At 43.2% G+C, this 23,167-nt stretch overlaps 2 protein-coding genes across 22 annotated transcripts in view; one reads left to right on the plus strand and one right to left on the minus strand.

Annotated features, from left to right (window-relative positions):
• Window positions 1–404: 404 nt before the first annotated feature.
• The window catches only part of inha (inhibin subunit alpha), a 28,003-nt gene continuing 5,240 nt past the window's right edge, over window positions 405–23,167 (minus strand). Inside the window, exons 1-3 of one of the 5 annotated variants that reach the window (XM_087989391.1) lie at window positions 17,599–17,797; window positions 2,301–2,550; window positions 405–1,249 (exon numbers count right to left, since the gene is read on the minus strand). In XM_087989391.1, coding sequence (XP_087845517.1) covers window positions 525–1,249; window positions 2,301–2,523 — 948 coding nt within the window. In that variant the 5' untranslated portion in view covers window positions 2,524–2,550; window positions 17,599–17,797 and the 3' untranslated portion in view covers window positions 405–524. Of the gene's footprint in view, window positions 1,250–2,300; window positions 4,015–9,254; window positions 9,323–17,598; window positions 17,798–23,167 lie in introns of those variants that run through there. The other 4 variants (XM_087989390.1, XM_043694353.2, XM_043694354.2 and 1 more) reach the window with 4 other exon arrangements.
• obsl1a (obscurin like cytoskeletal adaptor 1a) overlaps window positions 7,009–23,167 on the plus strand; it is a 306,290-nt gene continuing 290,131 nt past the window's right edge. For 11 of the 17 annotated variants that reach the window (XM_087989372.1, XM_087989382.1, XM_087989376.1 and 8 more), the window contains exon 1: window positions 7,010–7,311. The gene's annotated coding sequence lies outside the window, so the exon portion shown is untranslated. Of the gene's footprint in view, window positions 7,312–23,167 lie in introns of all 17 variants that reach the window. The other 6 variants (XM_087989381.1, XM_087989386.1, XM_087989383.1 and 3 more) reach the window with 2 other exon arrangements.

The following is a 23,167-nucleotide window of genomic DNA, read 5'->3' on the forward strand; positions in this document are numbered from 1 at the left end:
AGTTTCTAGGACCAGAGGTCAAAATCTGAGAATATGGGGTCATCTACTTAAGACAGAGGTGATGAAGAATTTCTCCATTCAGAGGCTAGTGAATCTGTGGAATCTTTTTATACCATGTAGGGCTTTGAGGCTGGTCATTAAGTACACTCAAAACTGAGATAGACAGACTTTCAAACAGTAATGGAATCGAGGATTATGGGGCAAAGGCAGGAAAGTGGAGTTGAGGATGATCTGATCAGCCATGGTCGAACTGACTGTAGCTACATTTTATGGTCTGATGTCTAGTTTCAGAATGGAAAGCGAATAGACTGTTGGTTATTTGATTAAATGTTTTCCAACTGTCCATCAAACATTCCTTTCTTTCCAAATATTTTCGTAATTAATAAAAAATGAAGACATTAATATAGCTTCTTTATTTATTTTATTATTGCCCCTTGGATTTGTCTCTTGGATTCTGACTAATCTTCAGCTCCTCAAGAGCCCAAGACCACCCTGTCATAGTGGTGAAGGTGAGGAAGCAGAGTCTAGATGCAGGCACATTCTTCTGTGATAATGTTTGGGATAGTCTCATATTTAAAGGTGTAGCCACTGTCGGAGGTTGTCCTCACTCTCAGGGGCTTCATGGTCCCTGGGACTGAGGTGCAGCAAACCTTGAGGCCGAGGCTGGAGGTGAGCCGGTTGGAGTTGGAGCAGGTCCCATTGCAGTAGTAGAAGGTGAAAACACTGGGTTGAACGATCCAGTTGCCCCATCCCAATTCTTCAAAGGAGATGTTGACAGCAGAACGATGACAATCGTCGTGAATGAGTTCAGGAGATGGTGGCCTCTGAAGGAGACTGACATAGGCGGGGGACCAGGGGACTGTGGAGCGTCTAGATCGAGAAGAGCCCGAGTTCTTCGCTGTGGACAGGATGAAAGGAACATTCACTTGGTCCCTCACGCACTGGCAACTGGCGCACTTGACCTGAAGAAAAAGTATCTTGTGCGAGATGTATGAGAGGAAGGATTGGGACACATGGAAGATTACCCACTGTCCTTCGACCACCATGCTCTCCGCTGCCCGGGCAAAGATGCCAGGTTCGGTGAGGAAGTACAGCTCAGCAGGATGGTCACCTCCTGGAGTTAACTGGACCCCGGTGTAAAACCAGAACTCAGCAGAGGTCACCTGGTTGCGACGGGAGTGCAGGGATGGCTGAAAGATGTAACTGTAATTTCCCACGAATCCTTCATACTGTAAATCACACGGGATGTCTGAAATTAAAGGTGTGGGGGGAGGGGAACATTGAGGAGAATGGGTTACAAAATAGCCAAAACTTGTGTAAAACCAAATGATTTGCATTCACTTTTTTTGCTTCCATGTTTGTGCATTGCAAATATCATGGTAACTGTTTGACAGTTACCATTTTAACTTGATTATATCTTTCAGTATTTTGTTGTCTATCTGGCTTGACAAACCCTCAACCACCTACCCAGATTTTGTGCTACCTGCTTACTTTATTTATCTTAACCCCATCTTGTGCTGCTTGTGTGTATGGGTTCTCAGGTCAGTGGGTAATACACTCACCTGTCACTCCAGCAGTGGTGGTTTTAAGAACCCTAAAGAGACTGATAATCTAGTCTGCCATTGGAGTGCTGAGGGAGTGCTGAGGGAGTGCTGCACTGTGTGGAGGCACTTTCTTTCAGATGAAATGTCAAGCTTATCCACTTTCTAAAAGTGGCTATAAAGGATTCCACAGCAACTGTTTCCAAGAAGAGTGAGGAACAGTTCACACCAGTATCCTGGGAAAACATGTACTTAAAAATAACTGAATATCACCTGGCATTTGTTGCCCAGAGAGCAGTTAAGAGTCAACCACATTGCTGTGGATGTGGAGTCAGATATAGACCAGGCTGAGTAAGGACAGCACTGAAATGAATCAGTTAACAGATGGGTTTTTAAATAATGCACTCTCTTCATTAGGCTATCTCCTCTCAATTCATCTTTCACCATCTGCTATGGGATTTGAACCCATTAGTTTGAGATTCTGGTTTACTAGTCCAGTGACATTAAATTACATCCCTGCCTCCATTCTATTATAATCACAACAAATTGCACATCTGACCATCATTACACTGTTGTCTGTGGGAGCTTGCTGTGAAACTGGATGTTGTATTGCCTGCATTACAACACTTCAAAAAGTACTTAATTGGTTGAAAAGTGCCTTAGGTCTGACTGATGTTGTGAAAAGAAGTTGCTGGGATATATCATCTTAGCAGAAAATGAGACAATTAGCAAGTTTACAAATGCCAAAGCAAAGCTTACTGGTAATGGGGAATGAGATGATCTCCGATTTATCGCTGTCCTTGTTGGGTTTTTGATGTCCAATCCAGCGGGTGATGCGCCGTGCCAGTTTGCGACTCTTGAATGGATTACGCAGCTCATGGCTGGTTGCATTGCAGTTCTCTGGCGGTTCAGTCAGCCCCAGGCTCTGCAGAATTTTCTCCTGCACCTTCACGATGATTGCATCCTCACTCAGGCTGTGCATTGAGCAGGCAGCTTTCAATGTTGGGATCTGGAACATCAGAATCAGCAGCACCATCCCCAACAAGTTTAGGAACAAAGGGATAGCAGGGAGTTTATGAGAAGTGTGAAGCCCAGACATTGGGACAGAGGGAGAGAGAGTGAGAGAAGGAATGATGAAGATATATACACAGAGTAGGAGATATACACTGAACAAGATACCTAACTTGAAAGAGAATAAGGAGGTGCTAAGACAATACAGGGATTTAGTGATTCCGATATAGAATGTTGGGGAAAAATGAGAGAATGGGATCCAATAACAGAGACAGAAATGCAGATAGAGTAAAAACAGGAAAACAGAAAGAGAGAAAGAATAAAATAAAGAGTTTGAAAGACAGATAGAATGTCAGACAGCTAGAGTGGAATTGAGTTAGAATGAGAACTGGAGAGGGAGGCACATACACACTGACACAGACTCACACCCCACACTTGCACACACAGAGACAGGCATGCACAGATAAATGCACACAGACAGTTCCACATACAAGGACACACACACACACAGTTATGCACAGACAAAGTTACGCACAGATTGACATACACAGATACACCTAGAGAGGCATATACACCCACACACACAGACAGAGGCAGAAACGTACACAAACGGAGTGGGCAGACAGTGAGAAAGGACCAGCAAGATAGAATGTGAGACAAAGGAAGATATAGATGCAAGTGGAGAATGTGAGCAAGATGGACTGAGAGATTCAGACAGAGGATAAGACTGAAAGATAGATACTGGCAAAAAGAAAGAGAGGCGCAAGGGCACAGAAATAAATACAATACAACAAGCACTCAAAGGAACAGAGTTAACACAATGGGATTAGTTACAAAGAGAATGCAAAACTACAGACAGAACTGAGGAGAGACTCAGCTTGACAAAGAGAGTAATACTAATGCCCTCTTAGTGTACCCTTCAAAATTCCTACAATCTCAGCAGACACACCTTCAGATGCTTGCTTGGAGGGCAAGTTGAGCTGATACACTTGTCATTCACCCTGATTGTGCTGGTCAGTGACCTGCCCGCTGACCCTGCTGCTCTTTGTCTCTCTCTCTCTCTCTCCCTACTGAGCTCTTCAGTGTGAATGCGCAGCGTTTCCACTATCAGAACTCTGATAGTCTGGTGACATTGGGCACGGCCTCTGAGACTGTTGTTAGCTGAATGACGTGGGTCTCTTGATTTGAATTCAGAGTTATCTCCTCACAGAAGCACAAAACTCGAGCCGCAGGATATTAGCTTTGGCCCCAAACAACAGCCATTCTGATAGCTGAAATTCAAAGAAAGACTGATCTCAGGAACAGGAGAGGTCAAACCAAATTATCACAGATGCGAAAACACCTCCAAAGCAGCTATCAGCAGGGGTGAGAAGCTATGATATCTCCTTTAGCCATGGATCTGAAGCCTGTCACAGTTTGACCATTACCCCATCCCCCTCACCTTTTATCAGTAATGAGGGGAAGACTGCAGTGTACTGAGATTTATCCCAGATTGATACAACTATAGAAAGAACCTGCATTTCTCTAGTGCCACTCATGATCTCAGCATATCCCAAGGTGCTTTGTGAGTAGTTACTTTTGTAACTCGGGAAAGTTTGAGCCACAGTGTTGGTTGAGGGATAGGTATGGCCAGGACACCGAGGAAATCTCTCCTGCTTTTCAAAATTGGGACCTTTGTCACTTTTGACTGTGCAGTAATGATTTATGATAATCAAAAGCCTAGTGTAATGCTTTGGGATAAATGGGTTCAAATCCAACATTCAACTAGTAAATCCAATTGAAATTAAACTTGAATTGAAAGATACTCTTGGTAATGGTGTCTACGAAGCTACCATTGCTGTAAAAAACCTATCTAGTTCACTAATGCCGTTTAGGGAAGGAACCTTCTGGCTTACATGTGACTCCTGACTCTATGGTGATGTTGTTGGCTTTAACTGACTTCTGAAATGACCAAGCTAGAGAATGGCAACAGATTTTGATCTTGCCAGTGACACCCACACCCCATGAAAGGATAAAAATATACAAGACAGGTCCTTGCATGTCAAGCTGCACGAAACTCATGGCCTCATGGTATCTCTCAGAGGGTAGTGAATGTCTGAAATTCTCTACCATGGAGAACTGTGGAGAATAGATCAATTGAAGTATCTGAAGAAGAGGTAGATTGATTTTTTGAAACATTAGGAAGGTGAGGGCTATGTGGAGTTGGCACAGAAGAGTACAGGCCGAGGTCAAAACTGCCTTGTTGAAGGGGAAAGAGGCTTGGGGGGCTGAGTGACCTACCTCTGCTGTTATTTCTTATGCTCTTACGAGTCCTCTCTGTTAACTTGGGTTTTTTAACCAACATGGAGTGTGGTGCATCTTTTAGTGCAGTGTGAGCCCATATGTAGCACACAGTTTGGTCCCTGGAGAGGCCCAGTTCCCATTCAAAGAAACTGCTGTTGCCCAATTGGACATTGAGGCTGTAACATTAAAGACATCTTTAGTGAGTGAGCAATGTCACAGAATGCCAATCGATATTTCCAGAGAACTGACGTCATGCAAGGGATCAGCACTTTGCTGATAAATGTCTTTATATATAGAGAGAACTGAACTCAATGTCATTCTCCAATCACTCATTACTGTCACTCGGATTGCACCACATGCAGAGGGAACATTCCAGAAGGCATCATCTAAACACGAGTAATTAATGAGACATGGGTTGGCGATATAACCATGCACAGAGCAGAACAGCAGTGGGATTTGGGTAAGGTGTGTCAGATGTGGCGTAAGGAGGAGAAATTTTGCATTTGTATAGCACCTTAACATATCCTCTGCGCATCCAAGAACTCCTTCTGGCCAAAGATATGCAGCCACTTTTGCAGGAAACATGGCAGTCCAATTTATGCACAGCAAGATTCCACAATCAACACTATGCTAAATGCCCATGGCATATGAATCCAAGGTGTAGCGACCAGGGATGTAAATACATTGGAGGATCAGAGGCAATGCAGCAGACTGATACCAAGAACGTGCTGATTGTCTTATGAGGAAAGGTTGCACAGGCTAGGTTTATTTCCACATGAGTTCAGAAGAGTTGGGGGTGACCTGACGAAGTGCATTGGTCTTGACCAGGTGAACATGGAAAAGATGTTTCCTCTTGTGGGCCAGTCCAGAACTAGGGGGCTCTACTTTAAAGTTAGGGGTCACCTTTTTAGGGCAGAGATGAGGAGAATTTCATTCTCTTGAAAGGTTCTATGATTTTGGAACCAGAGGTCAATTAATATTTTTCAGACCAAGTTGAGTAGCTTTGTGCAAGGCAGGGGAATCAAAGAGGTAGACGTGTAGGTGGAATTTGAAACACAAACAGATCAGCCACGATCTTAGTGAATAATAAACAGGCGCGAGAGGTGGAATGGTCTATTTCTGCTCCTATGCTGTATGCCTGCTTAGAACATTCTCAGTCAAGAGTGTGATGCTGGAAAAGCACAGCAGGTCAGGCAGCATCTGAGAAGCAGTAGAATCGATGTTTCGGTCACAAGCTCTTCATCAGGAATTCAATTCTCCTGCTCCTTGGATGCTGCCTGACCTGTTGCGCTTTTCCAGCCCACACTTTTGACTTTGATCGCCAGCATTTGCAGTCCTCAATTTCTTCTTGTAACATTCCCAGCACAGTACAGAGAGTGCTGCAGTGCCAGCTTTCACATGCTCTTGCAGGTGGAACTATTCCAAATAAAAGCAGGGCAGTTGTCCCCAGTGTCCTGGCAAATAGCTATCCTTTAAAGTCCAAAAAGTCCCCACATATGCTCTGTCCATTACAACATTATTGTGTCCAAATTGGTCACAATATTCCTTAAATCTCAACAGTGAGTACAGTTTAGGAGAACTTAATTTGCAGTAAATCACTTAAAGAATTCCTGAGATAGTGAGAGGTGTTATATAAATGCAAAGACTGCTTTCTCTCTCTTTCTTTCTTGGTCCGGCTTGCAGGAGCACTATACGAGCCGAGTCCAATCAGTTGTTCTGTTCAGCTGCTTCGTATCAAATGGCACGGCAGCTTAAATCTTTCTAATTCTGTCGGCTCTTCTACCACCCCCTCTACCTTCCATTCCCACCCCCTCACCCTCACAGACATTGCTTGTCTAAGAAGGCAGAGATCCTTCTGCAATGTCACTTAAACACAGACACATATCAACTTGTTGGCATCAGCTAATTCTGACTCTGCTGCAGCGCAGATAAGGGTCTTTGAATTCCTGGACGTGATTTGCAGTCACTAATCCTCCCACTTATTCTGCATTCCCTCCCCTCCCCCCGCACCAAACTAGGCAACTTTCCTTTGGCAGGTTGGCCAGTCAATGGATGGTGGCCTCCTTTGCTCCCTTTATCTCCCTCCCCCTACGGTCTCAACCGCCCACACCCTGCCACTGACCAGTCCAGCCCTTATTGGTGTTGTCAAGTCATGATGGCAGGGGATATTTTGGGAGAGGAGACAGCTGGACAAGCTCCTTCAAACAATGAGTTGCAGGGCAGAGGAGGAGGAGGGAGTAAGAGATTAGAGCACTGCTGAGGGGAACGGGGTGGGGAGGGCAGTTGGACACTGAATTTAAAACAGTCTTGCTGCTGAAAGGGCTGTCCCTGAGGACTGTCCACTGTAACACTGAGATTCATGGAGACGAGAGCTTAAAAAATAAGCTTCAAAGAGGAGTGTAGGAATCTCAGAGGAAGAAACACTTGACGGCAAACTGTTTCCTGTCCCTGCCCAGAATTTTCAGCTAACTGGTCGGTAAGTAAAATATTAAACCCATGCCATTCTGTGTTGTGGAAACAAGTGGCTATGAGATGCTTTCAGAGTATTTACAGTCTTGAAGAGATATTCGATCATGTCAAGTGTCTGTGTAATGGAAGGTAGCAGGTTAGTTAGGGATCATATGATAGTTTTAAACTCTCATATTGAGCATTGAGCGCTCTTAGAGGTTTTGGGCACCCCACCCTATCCTAATATAGTCTCGGATCTTCTCCCTCTCCTTATCCTCAGACAATCCCTTAGGAATGTGAGTGATTTGAAATTAAAAAATCAATTCATAAAAGATTTCTTTTTGGAGACAAAAGTAGAAATTGCTGGAAAAGCTCAGAAGGTCTGGCAGTATCTTGGAGAGAAATCAGAGTTAATGCTTCGGGTTGAATGACCTTTCCTCAGAAGGGATTCTGAGGAAGGGTCACTGACCTGAAACGTTAACTTTGATTTCTCTCCACAGATGCTGCCAGATTTGCTGAGCTTTTCCAGCTATTTCTACTTTTGTTCTTTGATTTACAGCGCTCACAATTCTTGCAGTTTTGATTTTTTTTAGATTTTAAAGGCAACAATAGGTACAGGAGCAAAGCAGGAACATGGCTCCATGGGCCAAATGGCCTGCTCCTGGCTTCTATGGTTTTTTGCTTCCTTCCAGTCAGGGTTCGATCTTTTCTAGAATGGCTGATTAGTCTGATGCTTGATTTGCAGACTCTACTGCGCTTGGAAAGTTGGGTCAATGGTTTATTGGGTGTTTATGCTGTTCCCTCCGAAACTCATCTTTAGCTCCATATCTTCCCAATGGAGTATTTCAATTCCCCAGCAGTCTTCCAAATGAACTTTCTCCATTTTCATTGGTCGCGACTAGGGTCTCCATGAGTCATTGGGGTGGTTGACCTCTTCAGGGATGATGTCCACAAAGAGTTTCCTATCATCCTCTTGGAAGTCTGAGTCGAGCAGTCTCATTGGGAATCCAGATCAGGCTCACGAATGACATGTACTGATCAGTGGAGCTCAGTTTTAATAGACTGTCCCTTCAATGATGGGAGAGGATATTGCTGTCAGACTCCCTTTTCTGCCCTTGGATTTGGAGGATCTTGTAAAGGTGACACTGGTGACACTCTCCAGCATTTTGAGATGTCCAGTGTAAACTCTCCAAGTCTGGAATATCAATAGTGCAAAGAGAAATAAGGATTCCATAAGTGTGTTCGTGAAATTTTCTTGACGGTTATGATTCAGACTCAATGGCCTGTTTCCAGGGAATGAGGTGACCTAAGTGGATCACCTGTCAGTGGGCAGAACGTTTAAGGAATTGGGATCATAGTATCATAAGAGTTTGATTAACCATAGAAAGGATCAGGAAAAAAGTCAAGGATAAAGTACTTAATTAGAAGAAGGCTAATTTCAGAGAGTTGAGAATGTCCTGAGTAAACTGGAATCAAAGATGCAGAACTGAAACTAGACAATGGGCTACCTTTATAGAGGAGCCAGTTTGGGTGCAGGCCCACAGCAATGTGGTTGATTCTTTAACTTCCCTCTGAAACCATCAACATGGCACAAGTCAGGAGTATGATGGAATACTGCTGAAAACTTTGTTGCTGAAAAAGCGCAGCAGGTCAAGCAGCATCCAAGGAGCAGGAATGGAATATGATGGAATACTCCCCACTTCCCTGGATGAGTGTAGCTTCAACAACACTCAAGAAGCTTGATTCAGGACAAAGCAGCCTGCTTGTTTGGCACTACAAGCACAAACATCAATTTCCTCCACTACCAATGTTCATAATAGTAGTGTGCACCGTCTACAAGGTACACTGCAGATATTGATCAAGACTCATTAGACAGCACCTTCCAAAGCCATGTCGATTACCATCTAGAAGGACAAGGGCAGCAGATGAATGGGAAGACCACTCCCTGAAGTTCCTCTCCAAGCCACTCACCATCCTGACTTGGAAATATATTGCCATCTCTTCAATTCACTGTGTCAAAATCCTGGAGCTCCTTCCCTACAGAATAAGTATTGCGATGGTTCAAGAAGGTAGCTCATCATCACCTAAGTTCATAAAATATAGGAGCAGAATTAGGTTATTCGGCCCATCAAGTATGCTCTGCCATTTGATCATGGCTGATATGCTCCTCACCCCAATTTTCCTGCCTTCTCTCCATAACCCTTCAATCCATTACCAATTAAAAATCTGTCTAACTCCTCCTTAAATTTACTCACTGTACCAGCATCCAACACACTGGGTAGTGAATTCCACAGATTCAAATCCTTTGGGAGAACTAGTTTCTCCTCAACACTGTTGTAACTTTGCTACCCCTTATTCTAAGATTATCAACTCTCACCCTAAAATGCCCACAAGAGGAAGCATCCACTCCACATCTATTTTGTCCATAACTTTTATCATCCTCAGTACCTCAGTTTGATCTCTCCTCATTCTCCTAAATTCCACAGAGTTTAGGCTTAAACTGTTCAATCTCTCTTCATATGACAAACCCTTCATCTGTATGGTCAATCTAGTGAACCTCCTCTGAACTGCCTCCAATGCCACTACAACTTTCCACAAATAAGAGGGACAAAACTGTGCACAATACTCTAGGTGTGGTCTCACAAATGCTTTGTACAAGTTGCAAAAATACACCCTACCTTTTTATTCTATTCGTTTAGCTATAGGCATGGTGCCTCAGTGGTTAGCACTGCGGCCTCACAGTGCCAGGGACCCAGGTTTGATTCCCGACTCGGGCAAATGTCTGTGTGGAGTTTGCACGCTCTCTGGGTGCTCCGGTTTCCTCCCACAGTTCAAAGATGTGCAAGATCGGTCAATTGGCCATGCTAAATTGCCTGTAGTATTAGGTACATTAGTCAGAGGGGAATGGGTCTGGGTGGGTTGCTCTTCAGAGGGTCGGTGTGGACTTGTTGGGCCGAAGGGCCTGTTTCCATATTATAGGGAATCTAATCTAAAAGACAACATTCCATTTGCTTTATTACCTGTTGTATCTGCATGCTAGTTTCCTGTGACTCATGAAAGAGTCACACCTTCTGAATAGCAATTAGGGACAGGCCAGCCAGAAATACAGGGTGACTCCCATACCCACGGAATTGTTTTTCGCGGTTTCACTTACCCATTAGTTTCCCGCGGCCTGAACATATAAAAGGGAACCTTCTGGAACCAGGGACCAGGAGGCTGTTGGGAAGGTACGTTTCCCATTGAAATGAATGAGTTCGCTCCTATCCACAGTTTTGGGCTTCCGCGTTAGGTCGTGGAATGCATCCCCTGTGGGTACCGGGGTACTACAGTATCCCAGTAGTAAATAAAAGGCCGACTGAGTGACTGAGTTCAAGTGCAATTCTGGATTGACTGTATCTTTGCTTAATACACTGAGAATTTGTGTGATAGAAAACAAGCAAGGTCATCTCCAAAAGAACTGATTTCTGTTTGGCAGTTTGTGAACAGATCCTTGTAGTGAAGCAGATCTCTGGGACTACAGCAGAGATTATGTTACCATGCGTATCATACAATTGGAAAACATAGAGAATGGAAGCGAAGAATGGCAGAGGATTTTTTTACTGCACAAAGGGGAATATCAGCAGTGTCAATGAGACTAGAATCTGAGGCTAATGTTCTCAGGGTATATGTTCAAATCCCACTAAGGCAGATGGTGAAATTTGAATTAAATGAAAATCTGTAATTAAAAACTAGCCTAATGGTGACTATATTGTAAAACTCCATCAGCATTAATGTCCATTAGGAAAGGAAATTTGTTTTCCTTAAATTTTTTTTAGAGTCACAAAATCATACAGCATGGCAACAGACCCTTTGATCCGACCAGTCCATACGGAACATAATTTCAATTAAACTCGTCTCACCTGCCTGGTGCTGGCCCACATCCTTCCAAACTTTTCCTATTCATGTACTTATCCAAATGTCTTTTAAACACTGTAATTGTAACCACACCCACCACTTTCTCAGGAAGTTCATTCCACATGCAAACCACCCTCTGTGTAGAACATTTGCCCCTCTTGTCCTTTTAAAATCTCTCTGTCATCTTAAAAATGTGTTCCCTACTCTTGAAATCCCCCATCCTGGTAAAAGACAACTACCATTAACCTTATCTGTATGTCTCATTATTTTATACACTTCTATAAGGTGGCCTCTCAACTCCCTATGCTCCAGTGGAAAAAAAGTCCCAGCCTATCCAGCCTTTCTTTATAACTCATATCTTCCATACCAGGCAACATCCTCAAAAATCTCTTCTGAACCCTCTCTAGCTTAATAATATCCAGCCTATAACTAGGTGGCCAGAACTGGACATATTGTTCCAGAGGAGGCCCTACCAATGTCAACACGACTTTCCAACTCCTATACTCAAAGGACTGACTAATGAAGGCAAGAATGCTATACATCTTTTTGATCACCCTGTCTATATGTGATGCAAACTTCAAAGACTTATTCAGCCGAAGCACTAGGTCCCTCTGTTTTACTTGATCTGGCCTACATGTGACTCCCGACCAACAGCAATGCGGCTGAATTTTACTTTTAATGGTCACTAAATGCTGGCCTAGCTATATCACAGGAATGAATAAAAAAAAATTCTTGCTGTTTCAGTTTTCCATTCCACATCAAGCCATTTAAAGGGACAGGAAAGGGAGTCTGAGGATTCTGTGGGTGTCAGTGGACTGAGTGAGAGAAGGTTTGTATCTGTGCATCTTTATAGTATTAGTTGTGCCCAGGGGCTTAAGATGAACTGTGGGTACTGTGAAAAGTGATTAAAGGGCCAATTTTTTGGGTGGAAAATGAGAGACCATTCAACCCACTGTGCCTGCAGAGGTTTTATTACCTAATGCCACCTTTTCCCCAAATCTCAACATTATTTCTATTCAAATAAACCAATGCCTCTCTTGAATGCTTCAACTGATGCTGACTCCATCACATTTCCAGACAGTACATTCCAGACCCTAACTATTTAGTGTGTGCAAAAGTTTCTCTTATATCACCCTTACTTCATTTACACATCACGTTAAATCTATGTCTTCACATTCTGTTTCTCTTATGAGCAGGAATAGCTTCTTCCTAACAACTCTGTCCAGCTCACTCATAATTTTGGAAACTCTATCAGATCTTCTTTTAACCTTGTTCTCTCTAAGGAGAACAAGCCTAATTACTTCAATCTATCCGAGTGATATTATTGCTAGACTATTTTTTTCACACAGAGGGTGGTGCTTGTATGATGAATGAGCTGCCAGAGGAAGTGATGGAGGCCGGTACAATTACAGCATTTAAAAGGCATCTGGATGGGTATATGAATAGGAAGGGTTTAGAGGGATACGGGCCAAGTTTTGGCAAAGGGGACTAGACTACGTTAGGATATCTGGTCAGCATGGACAAGTTGGACCAAAGGGTCTGTTTCCGTACTGTACATCTCTATGACTCAATGACTATTAATCCAGGTAATGATCTGGGAAGAGGGTTGAAATCCCACCATGGTAGATGGTAGAAATTAAATTCAATAATAATCTGGAGTTAAGAGTTTATTGACAGTCATGAAACCATTGTTGATTTTTAGGAAAACCCTTCTGGTTCACTAATGCCCTTATAGGAAGAAATTGGTCATCCTCATCTGGTCTGTCTGCATGTGATATCAGACTCACAGCCAATGTGGCTAACTCTCAACTCGGTGAGGGATGGGCAATGAATGCTAGTCCAGTCAGTGTTTCCTACATCCCATAAAAGAATAAAAGCAATTACTGAAGTCACTCATTCCTGCAAACAATGATGTCAGCTTGAATGGATGATGGTTGATCAGTAAATTTGTGGTTGATATGAAAATTGGTGGGGTGGTAAATAGTGAGGAGGACAGCCACAAATTACAGGAGGATATAGACAGGATGGTCAGATGGACTGACCAGGGGCAAAGAGAATCCAATCCAGAGAAATGAATATAGTTGGTTCTGATATAATACGATAGTTCTGTTCTCGTGCAATCTAGTGTTATAAGGAAATAGCTGCAGCATTTAAACTAATGGGTCTGGAATTGCTTTATAGTTAATACAGGTAAGGAAGCTTGCATTCTGCAAAGAACAGTTTAAATTCTTCAATCGTGTTGAAGCCAATTCATGTTGAAGAAACATGCATTATAGCAGAACCGATTGTATATGAAATGTGAGGTGATGCACTTGGGCAGGAGAAACAAGGCAAGGGAATACATGATCAATGGTAGGACCCTGAGATGTATTGTGGATCAGAGAGACCTTGGTGTGCATGTACACCAGTCCCTTAAATTAGTGGATCAGCTAGATAAAATGGCTAAGGCGGCATATGGGATACTTACCTTTATTTGTCAAGGTATAGAGTTTAAGAGCAGGGAGATTGTGCTGGAACTGTATAAAATGTTGGTTAGGCCAAAACACAGTTCTGGAATCTTCATCAAAGGAGAGATGTGATTGCACTGGAGTGCAAAGGAGATTTAGCAGGACATTGCATGAGCTGGAGAGTTTCAGTTATGATGAGAGCTTGGATGGACCAGCGACGTGCCACAAAGATTGGCACTGGGTCCATTGTAGTTCATCATTTACATAATCAATTTGGATGAGCATGTAGGATGCATGATTAGTAAGTTTGTGGATGACATCAAAATTGGTGATATCGTGGACAGCGAAGAAGGTTATCTAAGAGTACGACAAGGTCTTAATCAAATGGGCCAGTGGGGAAAGGAATGGCAGATGGAGTTTAATTTAAATAAATATGAGGTGTTGAATTTTGATAAGACAAACAGGGCAGGACTTACACAGTTAATTGTAGGGCCCTGGGGAATGTTGTTGAACAGACACCTAGGAACACCTAAACCTAGGGTTACAGGTACATAGTTCCTTGAAAATGGTGTCACAGGTAGACAGGGGATGAAGAAGGTGTTTGGCATGCTTGCCTTAACTGGTCACAGCATTGAGCACAGAAGTTGGGGCATCATGTTACAGCTGTACAAGACATTGGTAAGGCCACATTTGGAGTACCGTGTTCAATTCTAGTCGCCCTTCTATAGGAAGGATGTTATTAAACTGGAAAGGGTGCAAAAAGGATTTACAAAGATGTTATTGAGTCTAGAGCGTTTGCTGGGACCTTTTCCACAGACTGTAGGAGACTGAGGGATGACCTTATTTAGGTTTATAAAACTGTGAGGGGCATAGGTAAGGTGAACAGCCAAGGTATTTTCCCCCAGACTAGGGGAGTCCAAAACTGTTATAATTATAACATTTAAAAGATATTTGGACAGGTACATAAATAGGAAATGCTTAGAGAGGTATGGGCCAAATACTGGCAAATTAGATTACCTCAGTTTAGGATATCTGGTCGGCATGGACGAGTTAGAATACTGTATTCTGCATTATAAAGTGGAGGTTGACACCGCCCCCCCCCCCCCCCCCCCCCGATAAATAAAACCGAAACACCCGAAGGGGAGCACCTTGCCCGATAATCCGTAAAAAAGTGTGAAAAGTGGTGTCACCTGCTTCTCAGAAACTTCTGGTAGTTAAATAAAAATAACTCTCTGACAGTCACTTTAAAATCAACAAGTAACAATTTACTTATCTAATTCTAACAGTGAACAAATTAACTAAACTATTATTAAACTGAATAAATTCCTTCTAACTACTCCCAAATAAAATAAGATTCTAATGGTATGCTGTTCCAATAAAAATACAAGTCCCACTCATATAACAAAAAATAGAATTCAGTCTCTCGAAATTACAGCCATGTTACGTGTCTTCTGGAATGTTCTGTGCCTTCTTCCATTGATCCTTCTGTCAGGAACGCCTCCTCTGATTCTTCTATCAGGAATGTTTTTTCCTCAGATTCTTTGTCGTTGGCGCCATTATTATTTAGATGGTGTTTTCCCACATAAATAGATGACTATGAGAGCCAATTTCTCTGTCAAGAGCTGAGGGCCAATAGTGCTAGCTGACCGTAATTAGCTCTAGGGTCTTTGTTTGACAGTCCTCTTCTTTTATACCCATGATGACATATCAATATTTCTTACATGCAATTGGTCCTATGCTTTCAAAACCATCAGATTTAAACTTAATAGGCTTTTGGTATCTAAGTGCCTGGTTCATATTGATTGGCTAAATTCAAAACCTGTTGGCTTGGTAAACTCCTGCTTGACCTGCTAACTGTATGGCTCTTTGATACAAATGTTTCAGTTCAGACTCTATGTACAGGCAAACTCAGACTGCTGCTCAGACATCCATCTTAATCTCAAGGCACAGAAATAAAACTCCACTTTTTAAAGGTACCTTGCAATGCTTTCTCCATTTTGCAATGATCAAATTCTTACTTCCTGTCTCCCAATCTACAATTACTCTACCCAACTTCACAACAGCGAAGCATGACAGTCTGAATCAATTAAGTGAGAGGGGAAAGATTTAAAAGCGACCTGAGGAGCAACTTTTTCACACAGAATGAGCATGCCAAAGGAAGTTATAGAGGTAAGGATAGTTATAAAATTTAAAAGACTTTTGGACAGGTACATGGATAGGAAAGGTTGAGAGGATTATGGGCCAAATGCAGGCAAATGGGACTAGGCCTATTTAGAAAATCTGGTTTGCATGGGTGAGTTGGGCTGAAGTTTCTATTTCCATGCTGTATGACTTTATGACTGGGATTGTTTTACTTAAAGCAGAGGATACTGAGAGGGAGCATGACTGAGTTGCATACAATTATGATGAGCATTGATAGGGGGAAGCAGAAGGTAACTTTTCCTCATAGTGAAGGGAACAATCACTGGGGCAACAGATTTATGATAAGGGGCAGAAGATTTAGAAGTGAAACAATTCGTGGGAAACTGAAGCTACTTGGAAATTGGATCAGAATAATTAGATTTTTTTTGACTGCCCCAGGCTTGATGGGCTGAAGAACCTTTTTTCTGTGCTACAGATTTCTATGACTCCATGACCTTAAATGGTGGAAGTTGAGTTGAAAAGTCTGCAGAATTTCATGTGGTCCCACATTTGGCTCGGAAGTAATGCAATACCACTTGAGACACATAGTTGTATTGACTATTTCAATGAAATTTACATTTTTATTTGAAATATTCTTTACCTGGTAATTTATGGGCACATAATGTTCATTTTGGTTGGTTCGTCACAGTAAAAACATTAAAAGAGTGAAATCCTGTCCAGCAGACTCATGGGGAATTCCTTCCTTCTTCATTTTCTTGATAGATTTTTATTCTCCAAATGTCTTAATGGATGTGGGGCAAAGGCAAAAGTGGAGTAGTTTGCATATCAATCATAATCTGGTTCTGTGTGGGAATAGATTTGAGGGGCAAAATGCTGCTATACCTATCTTCCTATGAGCAGATATCAGGATTGTGGTGCAACAAAGGGAATATCTATCAAGGCATGTAATGTTGGGAAATCAGCATGTGTAATGAAGGGCTGTCAAGCTGGTAATGAGGGTAGCATTGGATGTGCAATAATGGGGTATCAAGATGTGTCATGCGTATCAGTGTGTTATGAGTGCATATCAGGGTGTGTAACATGGGAATATTGGGTGTATAATGAAGAGCTATCAGGGTGTATAAGGAAGAGGTAGCAAGTGCGTAATTAGGGAGTAATAGGGTGTGCAATGAGTGCATAAAGGGGTTTTGAGTGTGACATGAGGGGGTATTGGGTGTGTAATAAATGTATATCAGGGTATCTAATGAGTGCATATCAGAATGTCTAATATAGGACTATCAGGGTGTGTAATAAATAGGTATTGGGTGTAAACTGAATGGATATCAGGGTGTGGGAAGTCGTGGTGTTGGTTATATAATAAGAGGATTTTGGGTGCGTAATGTTGAGTATTAGGTGTGTAATGACAGGGTATCAGGATGTCTAATGTGTAGCTTTTGTTGAGAGCACCAGCAATTGTGGTGTTTGTCCTGGAGACTGTTTTCATTGCAATGCCCCACTGACGGTGCCTGAGTGGAATGAATGACTGCATTTCCTGAGAATCTGCCTTGCTTAGAGTCAAAGAGATATACAAAGGTACCTCGATTATCCGAATATCAATTACCTGAATATTGGATTATCTGGAAGAGATCTCGAGACCCTGATAGAAACATTACATCAAAGACAGCGTGTTTCCAACACTGATCGCATCTTTTGTTTACAATGATTAAACAGGCACCGTCTCCGAATGACTGACCTCCCGCCCTCTCTCTCTCCCAACACTTTCCCTGGAGTTCAACAGAGGGGTGCATCCTAAACTCCCCTTCCCCAGATAATCTCGCTATTTGGAGACTTACCCCACAAAGGTAGCAGTAGCAGCAGTCTTGTTGTTGTTGAGGCTTATCTCTCCACGCTTCAGGCTCTCTGCTTTTATTCCTGATGAAGGGCTTTTGCCCGAAACGTCAATTTCGCTGGTCCTTGGATGCTGCCTGAACTGCTGTGCTCTTCCAGAGTCTTGTGGTTGTTGTCCAGTCTGGCTGCCCCGGAGAAGAGGTGGGAGGTGGATGGGGGTGGGGGCAGGGGGCTGTGTAGGATGGGGGTAACATCCTGTGAATCTTTTCTGAACACTTTCAAGTTTCACAACATCTTTCCCATTGGAGGAGGAGGAGGAGGAAAGGAAGGAGAGAGTATGGTTGGAGCAAAATGATCAGCAGTCACTGTTAACAGGTTTCACCTGAAATCAGTGATGCCTACATACCAGTCGAGTGTCAGTATCGAGATCCCAAATGGATTCTTGTCTGCACTGCATAAGTACTGTTAACACACTCTCCCAGTTGGGGGAACATCTTTCCTGGCTATCCTTTTAGGACAGCACAGTGACTCAGTGGTTAGCAATGCTGCCTCACAGTGCCAGGGACCCGGGTTCAATTCCAGTCACAGGTAACCGTCTGTGTGGAGTCTGCACATTCTCCCCATGTCTGTGTGGGTTTCCTCTAGGTGGTCCGGTTTCCTCCCACAATCCAAAGATGTGCAGGTGAGGTGAATTGGCCATGCTAAAATTGCCTATAGAGTTCAGGGATGTGTAGGTGCATTAGTTAGGGGTAAAAATGTAGAGTAATAGGTTCGGGGAATGGGTTTGATTGGGTTACTCTTGGATTACAACAATGTTCCATGGCCTCCACCAACAGCTCAATCACCAATGTGAAAAGCAAAGCTGAAAGGGGACTGCCCTGCTGCCTGCCCCTACAAATGTTAAAATTGTCAGGCCGTATACCATTGGAGAGAACCGCCATCGGAGGATCACTGTAAAGGACCCTTACTCATCTAGTAAATACTTCACCACAGGCCAAACCGCTCCAGGGTATAAAAAAGATAAGGCCATTCCACCCCATCAAATGCCTTGTCAGCATCCAAAGAGACCACTAGCCCTTGAACCAATCACTGCTGGCACACTTGGATCATGCTAAGCAACCTCCTAACATTATTAGAGGATCTGCGACCCTTTATAAAGCCCATCTGATGTTTTTTAACAATAGAAGGTAACACTCCTTCAAATCTCAATGCCAAAGTCTTAGACAAAATTTTATAATCAGAATTTACGGGCAAGATAGGTCTATAAGACATAGGAGCAGAAGTAAGGCCATTCGGCCCATCGAGTCCATTCTGCCATTCAATCATGGCTGATGGGCATTTCAACTCCACTTACCCGCATTCTCCCCGTAGCCCTTAATTCCTTGTGACATCAAGAATTTATCAATTTCTGCCTTGAAGACATTTAGCGTCCCAGCCTCCACTGCACTCTGTGGCATTGAATTCCACAGGCCCACCACTCTCTGGCTGAAGAAATGTCTCCGCATTTCTGTTCTGAATTTACCCCCTCTAATTCCCACCACACACCCACCATCGGAAACATCCTCCTGCATCTACCCTGTCTACTCCTGTTAGAATTCTACAAGCCTCCATGTGATCCCCCCTCATTTGTCTGAAATCCAGTGAAAAAAATTCTAATATAGTCAATCTCTCCTCATAAGTTGGGATAAATGGTTGCAATGGACGAGTTGGACTGAAGGGTCTGTTTCCGTTTTGGACATTTCTATGACTCTACACATCAGTACATGGGTCCTAGTCTCCTCGCCTAATGGAAACAATTTCCTAGCATCCACCCTTTCCAAGCCATGTATTATCTTGTAAGTTTCTATTAGATCTCCCCTTAATCTTCTAAACTCCAATGAATACAATCACAGGATCCTCAGCCATTCCTCGTATGTTAGACCTACCATTCCAGGGATCATCCGTGTGAATAAGAAGCACAGTCATCCGGGGCCTTCCCTTTCTTGCGGATAAGTGAAATATCAAGGATGGCGGGAGGCAATCACGACTATATGAACAGTTATACATGTCTAGCATCAGTCCTGACAGTATATTGTCAAATTCTTTATAAAGCTTAGTGGGAAGACCATCAGGGCTGGGTGCCTTTCCACTTTAAAGTTGCCTCACCACCTCCTGTATCTCTTGTGCTTTTAATGGAGGACTAAGGAGAGATGCCCGCTCAGCAGACACCCTGGAAGATCCAAGTTCCTAAAAAAGACTCCATTTTATCCTGTCTATCCTCACAACATTCAGACTTATACAGTTCACTGACCTTTTTAGCATTACAAGTCCCATTTCCTTCCCTAATAGAAGCATTAGATTGGGAGACATTCTTCTTCCTAACCAGGTATGCCAAATATTAATCCGGCCTATCACCATGCTCAAACAGCATTTGCTTTGCAAAAGAAAGTTCCTTTCTGGCTGTTTGCATAAGCATGAAGTTTAAGGGGGATCGAAGAGCTGTGATCCGCTGCAGCTTAGTCACTGACGGTCTACTGTAATATGCCATCTCAGCTGCCTTCAATCGTGCCTTGAGCAGGCGCTGCTGCACTCCCTTCCGTCACTTCTGACTGGCCGAGTATGAGATATACTCAAACATATATATAGAATGCGGGCTACACCACCAGTGCTTCATTGGGAGGCGCACTGAAAATGTTACCTAGTATGGTGATGAAACGTCTGAAAATGAACCTTCCATCTCAACAAGTAAAGCTACATCCAGAATGGTCATATAGACTCCTGTGAATCACCTTGAGATGTTTATGATATTAACATAGAAACATAGAAGAGCAGTAAACAGCTATTTGGCCCTTCAAGGCTGCTTTAGCATTCATCACGATCATGACTGATATCCAACTCATTAGCCAAATCCTGCTTTCTCCCCATAATCTTTGATTCCATTCCCCCCAAGTGATATATTAGCTGTATCTTAAATACATTCAATGTTTTGGCATCAACTACATCCTGAGGTAATGAATTCCACAGGCTGCCTAATGTTTGGGTGAAGAAATGTCTCCTTATCTCTGTCCTAAATGATCTACCCCAAATCCTCAGACTGTGACCCCTGGTTCTGGACACACCCACCATCGGAAACATCCTCCTGCATCTACCCTGTCTACTCCTGTTAGAATTCTACAAGCCTCCATGTGATCCCTCCTCATTTGTCTAAATCCAGTGAAAAAAATCCTAATGTAGTCAATCTCTCCTCATAAGTTGGGATAAATGGTTGCAATGGACGAGTTGGACTGAAGGGTCTGTTTCCGTTTTGGACATTTCTATGACTCTATACATCAGTCCTGCCATCCCTGGAATCAACCTGGTAAACCTTTGCTGCACTCCTCGAGAGCAACTGGGATGGGCAATAAACTCTAGCCGAGACAGTAATACTCACATCCCCTGAATTATTAAAAAACAAGGTAGTTCATTGCACGATACCTACTAGAATAGATTTGCCTTAAAAGTTGTTCATAGATCGGACAGTGTGAGCACATGTTCCACCGAACTATTCACTGACATCAGACCAGCAAACTAACCCAGTGCAGCACTATAACCGTATTGTCAGACCGACACACCACAAAGGGTCCACAATCTATTTTTCTGTGATTAAACAGTCCAGTTAGACAGAGGAGGCATTGAGCAGACTGGCCTTGTCAGCTTCTCAGTTAAACTGTCAATGTTAAACTGGGTGCTTGGAGCTGGTCAGAATTGTCCAGGTTTACAGTAATTAAAAAGGAAGTATATTACCACTTCAGGGCACGGAGAGGGAGCAGAGAAACCACAGAAAAGGGTAGACACTTTTGTTCAGTCCATCAACAGCTGAGGTGGGGCCCATTGCCCTGGCAATAAAGGGGGCACCTCCTAGTCTGGTGTTGAGAGGAGAATGAGAGAGGGTCTCCCTGCTCCAGGGAGGATGTTGTGAAACTTGAGAGGGTTCAGAGAAGATTTACAAGGATATTGCCAGGGTTGGAGGGTTTGAGCTATAGGGAGAGGCTGAATAGGCTAGGGCTATTTTCTCAGGAGCGATGGAGGCTGAAAGGTGAAAAGTTTATGGAAGTTTATAAAATCATAAGGGGCATGAATAGGTTGAATAGACAAGGTATTTTCCCCCAGGGTAGGGGAGTCCAAAAATACAAGGGCATAAGGTGAGAGGGGAAAGATTTAAAAGGGACCTAAGGGGCAGCTTTTTCACGCAAAGGGTGGTGCGTGTATGGAATGAGCTGCCAGAGGAAGTCGTACAACATTTGTATCGCTGGACATCGGAGTGCGTCTGGGAAAATTAACAAATAGTGAAATTCACAACTGATCTTGGAGGAGCTGTTTGGGTGAAGTTCACAGCACAGATACAGATAAGTGAATTGTTTTAAGTGTGTGGCCTATAGAAAGTCTGCAGTAGTGAGTAGAGTGGCTTTTTTTTTTGATTATATGTTTTTTGAGATATGTCTCTTGATTGAACTTAAAATGTAATCCACAACAATTAATTTAATCTGGGGCAGTGTTTTGTAGAGGAATAAGACAGTGTCATTTTCTGGGTCTGTAGATTGTGACGGAGCAAAACTGGCCTTTAGTAGAATGATATGTGCTTCTTGTCAGATGTGTGAGTTTAAAGAGAGTTTAAGGGTTACTGCGGATTATATCTGCAATAAATGCTGTTGGTTGCGATCCCTATCAGATCGAATGGATCAGATGGAGAGACAGTTAGAGGCAATGAGGAATTTGCAACAGCAACGGTATGTGATGGATGGCAGTTATAGGAAGGGGGAAAAGTCGCAGATACAGTCACATAGATGGGTTAACTCCAGGAAAGGTAAGAGAGGTAGGCAGCTAGTGCAGGAGTCTTCTGTGGCTATCCCCATTTCAAACAAGTATGCTGTTTTGGAAAATGTAGGGGGTGATCGATTCACAGGGGAACATAGCACGAACAGCCAAGTTTCTGTGGCCAGCAGTGAGAAATCAGAATGGTGTGTTGCTTCCCTGGTGCCAGGATCAAGGATGTCTCAGAGAGGGTGCAGAATGTTCTCAAGGGGCAGAGGGGCCAGCAAGAGGTCATTGTCCACATTGGAACCAACGACATAGGAAAGGAAAAGGTTGAGATTCTGAAGGGAGCTCACAGAGAGTTAAGCAGGAATTTACAAAGGAGGTCCTCGAGAGTGGATTACTCCCAGTGCTACGAGCTAGTGAGGGTAGGAATAGGAGGATAGAGCAGCTGAATGCATGGCTGAGGATCTGGTGTATGGGAGAAGGATTCACATTTTTGGATCATTGGAATCTCTTTTGGGGTAGAAGTGACCTGTACAAGAGGGACGGATTGCACCTAAATTGAAAGGGGACTAATATAATGGCAGGGAGATTTGCTAGAGCTGCTCGGGAGGATTTAAATTAGTAAAGTGGGGGGGACCCAGGGAGATGGTGAGGAAAGAGATCAATCTGAGACTGGTACAGTTGAGAACAGAGGCGAGTCAAACAGTCAGGGCAGACAGGGATGAGGTAGGACTAATAAATTAAACTGCATTTATTTCAATGCAAGGGGCCTAACAGGGAAGGCAGATGAACTCCAGG

The sequence above is a fragment of the Chiloscyllium plagiosum genome, unplaced genomic scaffold (genome assembly GCF_037043375.1).
Source record: "Chiloscyllium plagiosum isolate Xiang-an unplaced genomic scaffold, Cpla_swu_hap1 HiC_scaffold_7, whole genome shotgun sequence".
In the NCBI taxonomy this organism is placed as follows: Eukaryota; Metazoa; Chordata; class Chondrichthyes; order Orectolobiformes; family Hemiscylliidae; genus Chiloscyllium; species Chiloscyllium plagiosum.